At 42.5% G+C, this 6043-nt stretch overlaps 1 protein-coding gene across 1 annotated transcript; it reads left to right on the forward strand.

Annotated features, from left to right (window-relative positions):
- The first annotated feature begins 3931 nt into the window (after positions 1–3931).
- LOC140331924 (ly6/PLAUR domain-containing protein 2-like) lies at positions 3932–5416 on the forward strand. Its single transcript, XM_072413255.1, has 3 exons — positions 3932–4032; positions 4832–4945; positions 5155–5416. The coding sequence occupies exons 1-3, from the start codon at positions 3942–3944 to the stop codon at positions 5355–5357; spliced, it is 408 nt and encodes a 135-aa protein (XP_072269356.1). The 5' UTR covers positions 3932–3941; the 3' UTR covers positions 5358–5416.
- The last annotated feature ends 627 nt before the right edge of the window (positions 5417–6043 follow it).

Here is a 6043-nt window from a genome sequence, read left to right on the forward strand (position 1 = left end):
AACATGGCTGCCTGGTTGCCATAGTAACAGTAAGCCGTGTGCTGTGATAAGACATTGGCAGCCATTTTGTTGTAGCCAGGATTGTTATTCTGTGTATTTTCTTACACATTGTTTGCATTCATCCCTGTGATTTTTATGTCGTTTATTGTAGTTTATTTCCTCTGGTATTTATTTACTTCCTCTTTTGTACAGCACCATGGAATATGATCGTGCTATATAAATCATTATTATTAATATTATTATTATGATTATTAATAATATTAAACAGGATTTATTTAGCGCCAACATATTACGCAGCGCTGTACATTAATTAACAACAGATTGCATTATAATTTTCACTTTGATTAACAAATGTTTATATGATGATGCACAGATATACGGAGGAGCATGCGACCTCTTCTCGCTATCTAAACCTGTGCACATGATATTTATAGACAATACATAAACTAAATATATATAAACCGTTCTCTGTGCAGAGTTTATTATTTCTATTATTCCCACCATTCCATATCCCCTCCTATTGTGTGACACCTCCCCCACCACTTAGATTGTAAGCTCTTCGGGGCAGGGTCCTCTCCTCCTCCCGTGTCACTGGCTGTATCTGTCATTTGTAATCCCTGTTTAATGTACAGCGCTGCGTAATATGTTGGCGCTATATACATTCTGTATAATAATAATAATAATAAAAAATCTTCTGGTTATTTTGTGTATCTTATTTTAATTTGTATATATAAATTTATGTCTTGTTGTTACCTACCTGTGATCTACATATATCAATCAATAGTATTTACTCTTGACCATTCAGAATCATTACGTCTTATACAAACCCCTGAGGAAGCTGTAGGGGCGAAGCGCGTCGGTTAACGGGACCTTGCATGGGTGAGGCAGCACTGCATGAGGTGCAGGTGAGGGGGTGAGAGGCGAGGAGCTGAGGAGGGCTCCTACCTATCATGGTAACAGGTATAATCATATAAAACATTCCAGGGAAGAGGAGATTTGCACATTCTGTATCACATGAAACTAATGGCTGTGCTGGGTATGTGCACCGGGTGACAGTGTCTGGCCTTGTGACATTTGGCTTTTTGGGGGATATTGTCAGTTTGAGACGTTCAATAAATGTCTTAACAAACAATTCGGCCCATGACTGTGTTTTTAATTTTGGCCCCTTATATGTTTGACCCCCCTGATCCACAAGAACAAAACATTACTGAGTGATCACTGTCCACTGAGCCAGTCCACAGCCTCAGCATTCCATAGACACAGCTGGAAAAGAGAAGTGGTACTGTGCATTCATACAGAGAACAAATACTGAGAATTACACCCAGGGTACAGGACAAGAGAAGTATAATAATAATAATAATAAAAAATCTTCTGGTTATTTTGTGTATCTTATTTTAATTTGTATATATAAATTTATGTCTTGTTGTTACCTACCTGTGATCTACATATATCAATCAATAGTATTTACTCTTGACCATTCAGAATCATTACGTCTTATACAAACCCCTGAGGAAGCTGTAGGGGCGAAGCGCGTCGGTTAACGGGACCTTGCATGCGTAAGTAGTGTTTGAAGTAGTTGTACGTTGTTTAGTTTGAAAGTCCTCATCCCATGATGATACAATGGCTTCTGGATAACACATGAGAAGCTCTGTATATTATATTTATATTATTGTATAATCTGTTTTTGTATGACTTCCTTTCCGCGTTTTGCTTTATTGTATTCTGTGCTTTGTGAATGGTGACTTAGGTGGCTGTGACACAAATAGACCCCTGACATGAATTACAGATATAAATATTGTCACAACTACAGAGAACGTGTGCATTGTATTTATGTAAATTGGACAGAACACCCCCCACCATCATCAGTTCCGGGGGTATAACAGGCACCCATAGTGCTGACGTCTACATGGCGGGGGGGTGTAAATGTAGATTTGTAAGTCTTGAGTTCTGGTAACATTTATGTTTGATGAATTGGGCCTGATTATTTAAAGACTATCATGGGAGAACCTGGGTCACCCAGAAAACCTGGAATGGATGTGGTCCACAAATAAAAACGTTTGCCAACTAATGGAAAATGATTTTTACAAAATCAACTCCAGGTTTGCTGGATCACCCAGGGTTACCCATGATAGTCTGTCTTCTCCAGTCCTGGGTAAGAAATCAGCCCATTTGGTTGTGCTGCAGTACCAGATATCCCCACCAGATGGCAGCACATCACCAATGAATCAACATATTACAATATAAGCAGCTTTATGGATACAACTGTCTGTGTTACCCTTACAGCCAATCAGCCATTTCTGTTTGTAATAAATTGGGGTCTGGCTAATTATTTTCAGTACAAGCATTACCGGAGTGTATGTAAATGGAAAGTGGAAGAAAGAAGATTCAATGAGATGGGAAAAGAAATGAAGAAAACCCAGCATGCTATGTAAAGTACAATATTAGGGTTCACTGCTACTATGGAGAATTCTTCTAAAGCAGTGAATCAGACATTCACCAAAGATTCATTACGAGTAAACCAGGATTATTGACATTACTCCGATTACTTCTGGTCCAAGTAGCATTCAGAGATAAGGACTAGGAGGGGAAATGATTTGAGTTCACCACTACCAGCTATTCAGCCCCCTCTAGCATAATATTTCAAAGTTTTGACAAAGCTGCATGAAAGAAACTTTACACTGTACAAGCTTTTTTTTATCTGTGACAGTGCCGGATTTCACATGCTGCATTGCTACTTGTACTTCATGGCATTGCCCAGTTCCTCATTCTGCATTGAAACATGTCTTCTATGGCAGTGCCCAACTCCCTACACTGCATTGGTATTTGTTCCCTATGTCATTGCCTGCCTTCCCATGATGCATTGCTGCATGTCCTCCATGGCACTGTCCAGCATCCCATATGGCATTGGTATTTATTCTCTATGGCAGTGCCCAGCTTCTCATGCTGCATTGGTATTTTTTCCCCATGGAAGTGCCCAGCTCCCCATTCTTCATTGGTACACTTCCTTAGTAGCAGTGCCCAGCTTACCAAGCTGCACTGGTACTTGTCTCCCATGGTACTGCCCAGCTTCCCATGCTGCATTGGTATTTATTCCCCCTGGCAATGCCTGGTTCCCCATACTCCATTCTTACATGTCCCCTATGGGAGTGCCAGGGTCCCCATACTGCATTGGAATTTGATCCCAATGACATTGTCCATCTTTCTATGATGCATTGTCCCCTATGGCAGTGCTGCGTCCCCATACTACACTGCTGCACATTCCCCATGGCAGTGCCCAGGCCCTTTGCTGCATTATTACATGACCCCCATGGCAGCACCTGGCCTCCCATCTCGCTGGTATTTCTCCATTATTTAGGAGTAGAAAGTCATTATTCCACAGCAGGAACCACTGAATCTGTATAATATGAGCTGTACAAGCAGGATAAAATTAAGATTTATCTCACATGACCTCCAATACTCTAATATGTGTGAATTATCCTTATTATGTGTGTATTGTGCAGCTCACACCATGAATAGAAATCTCAGTAAGGTGAATGAGCTATTAATATTTCCCAATGTCTATACACAATCATACAATCACATGTGACTCTGTACAACCCAATACAGAATATAACACAACACCCAATCACATCTACATGCAATTCAATCACATTTGGAGGCATTGATGAAAAACTTGCATTGACATAGCATGCACTAATGCATCACAAAGAGTTAAATGGCCCCCAATTATCATGGATCCCAGGGCCCAGAATATACCCCCACTGGGTCCTGATAGCTCCTTGGTTCTATACAAGAGCCTGTACAGCTATTCCCTGCTAATCCTCCCTGACTGCCCAGACCAATGACGGCCATTACCATTGCTGAGGATGGCAGACACACCTGGGGGCGGCTCATTGGACCTTCCATGAACCTGGAGCGCACCTGTCACTGATAACATATAAATGGAAGGAAGAGGTTGGGGAGGTTCTTTCCCTATCACAATGGCAGCTTACACAAGTGTGCTTGTCCTCCTTGCTCTCTGTGTGGCATCAGGTATGTCCAGTCCATGTGTTCTGTATTATGGTGGTCGCTCTGTAGTCCATTGTTGTTCTGTAGGATGCACTATAAGGGTTTGGGCTTTTATTAAATGTTTAGTCCTATGAGTGTCATGGCCAATTCCAGGTGGGGCCCGGTGGTTCTTCCGTCTCATATTCCAGAGATTGGAGCTCTTACTCCATACATGGGGGAACTTCATTCTCTTGCTATGAAGATTTGTTGTTGGTTGGGGGTATTGGTGTCATTGTGCTGCTAAATTACAATTCCTAGATGGAGTAACTCATCCCTGACCTGGGTTGGTCTAAACTTGTAATGGCATTTTCATTTTCCATGTTCACTATATGCTCCAATTATTTGATCATGAGTGCTATTGTACAGCACTTTGGAACATGATGGTGCTATAACAATACTGCCTGCTAGCTGTGCCAGTCACTCCATAGGAAACTGTTCTGAGAGTTGATCATTGTGCATACTGTTATGGGACTTTTTCAGCTATCCTTGTAGTTCAGGTCACCTCATTAAACTTTTATAGAAGAGGGAGGGTTTCTGTAGTTGTGAATTTTGAACTGGCAGGATCACCATGTTCCAATAAAGGGAATAGGGAGCCATCACATCCAAGGAATGGTAAACTGTAATATGACATTGCTGTTCTTGGGGTGTAGAGCTTCTGCAATAAATACTGTCAGTGACCTGTGTGGGTTAGAGTCTCTGTAGGGTTTCTGATGCTGTATGCACTGGGGGACTCTCCAAATAGTTTGTGTAATTCTTGTATTCAGTAACCTTTCCTCTGTCTCAGCTCATGCCCTGAAATGCTACACCTGTGACAATGAGGACAATGAGAACAAGTGCAAGAAGACGGCTACCTGCCCTGCTGACCAGACCTTCTGCAGGGCTGTGGTGATAGAAATCGGTAAGTGGAAGATAATGGCGGCAATTCATGAATATGAATCCATCACTGACTTGTGTAGATTGCCCCGGGGGGTATTTCAGCTGTCTTTACCCACTGAGCCATTTATCTGGAACATTAGATGAGGATTCGGCTTGTTCCTTAGATATTTTATAGTGGGGGGGGCTGCAGGGTCTCGGTAATTTTTATTGAAGGTTTTTATATTTTTGCAGGCAACTTTTCTTACATCACCAAGGACTGCGCATCCATGTGTAAGAACAGCCTCATCGATGGCGACGCGGAGGCCTCGGGACTAACCTTCTGCTGTACCACTGATCTCTGCAACGTCAGCGGTGCTCCCAGCATGCAAGCCATGTACACCATCCTTGCTGTGGCCCTCTTCTTCCTAGGGGCCCTCCTGATACAGTCCAAATAATGGATGTTTGCTTTTATAATGTGAAAACATTTCTTAACAAATAAAGGTTTTTAACCCAATTTTTGGAAGGGATTTTCATCTCCACCCAACATTACTCCTCACCTACACCAGCAACCTATTCATTTTACAAATGAGACGGGGGGGGGGGGGGGAAATGTCCCACTTTCCCAATAATCAAGGCAGATAATACCCGGAAATGTTTTCTGTGTGTTCCTTTGAGCATTGCAAAAGTCAAGTTGAGCTAAGCAGGAATGGATCCAGGTATTAAGGGGTGGGGTGGGGGAGGGTCAGGCTTCACCTGCACCTGGCTCCCTTGCTGGTTTACCAGACCCTCCATTTACACCTGGATCTCTTCTGGCCAGGTGTGAGGTGAACCAGTAAGGAAGTCCGGTGCAAGTGGAATGGCTCGCCTTCTCTGCTCTTACACTCCTCCACCTTTCTGTGGGTCTTCTAAATATTCACTGTTCTTTTCTTATTTCCCCTTCTTTCTCCATGTTTTTGGTTCTCTTGTTTCCTATATTCTCTCTAGTTTACTTTTCCCTCTAATCCCTTCTCTTTGCTCCCATGTCCTCCTCCCTTGCACCCTTCCTTCTCGCAGGTCTTCGTAGGTTTGGAGCAAATCAGAAAGTGGCCATCCTCCCATGAGGGTTAATATTTGAATTCCTCTCTCAGAAGTTCAGACAAAA

Source organism: Pyxicephalus adspersus, chromosome 5 (assembly GCF_032062135.1).
Source record: "Pyxicephalus adspersus chromosome 5, UCB_Pads_2.0, whole genome shotgun sequence".
In the NCBI taxonomy this organism is placed as follows: Eukaryota; Metazoa; Chordata; class Amphibia; order Anura; family Pyxicephalidae; genus Pyxicephalus; species Pyxicephalus adspersus.

What these genes read in the sequence shown, in the direction of transcription:
- LOC140331924 (XM_072413255.1), top strand. Translation starts at nt 3,942, where the DNA reads ATGGAAGGAAGAGGTTGGGGAGGTTCTTTCCCTATCACAATGGCAGCT. An exon ending in TGCTCTCTGTGTGGCATCAG is followed by an intron (nt 4,033 to 4,831) that starts GTATGTCCAGTC and finishes CCTCTGTCTCAG; the next exon opens with CTCATGCCCTGAAATGCTAC. An exon ending in GGCTGTGGTGATAGAAATCG is followed by an intron (nt 4,946 to 5,154) that starts GTAAGTGGAAGA and finishes ATATTTTTGCAG; the next exon opens with GCAACTTTTCTTACATCACC.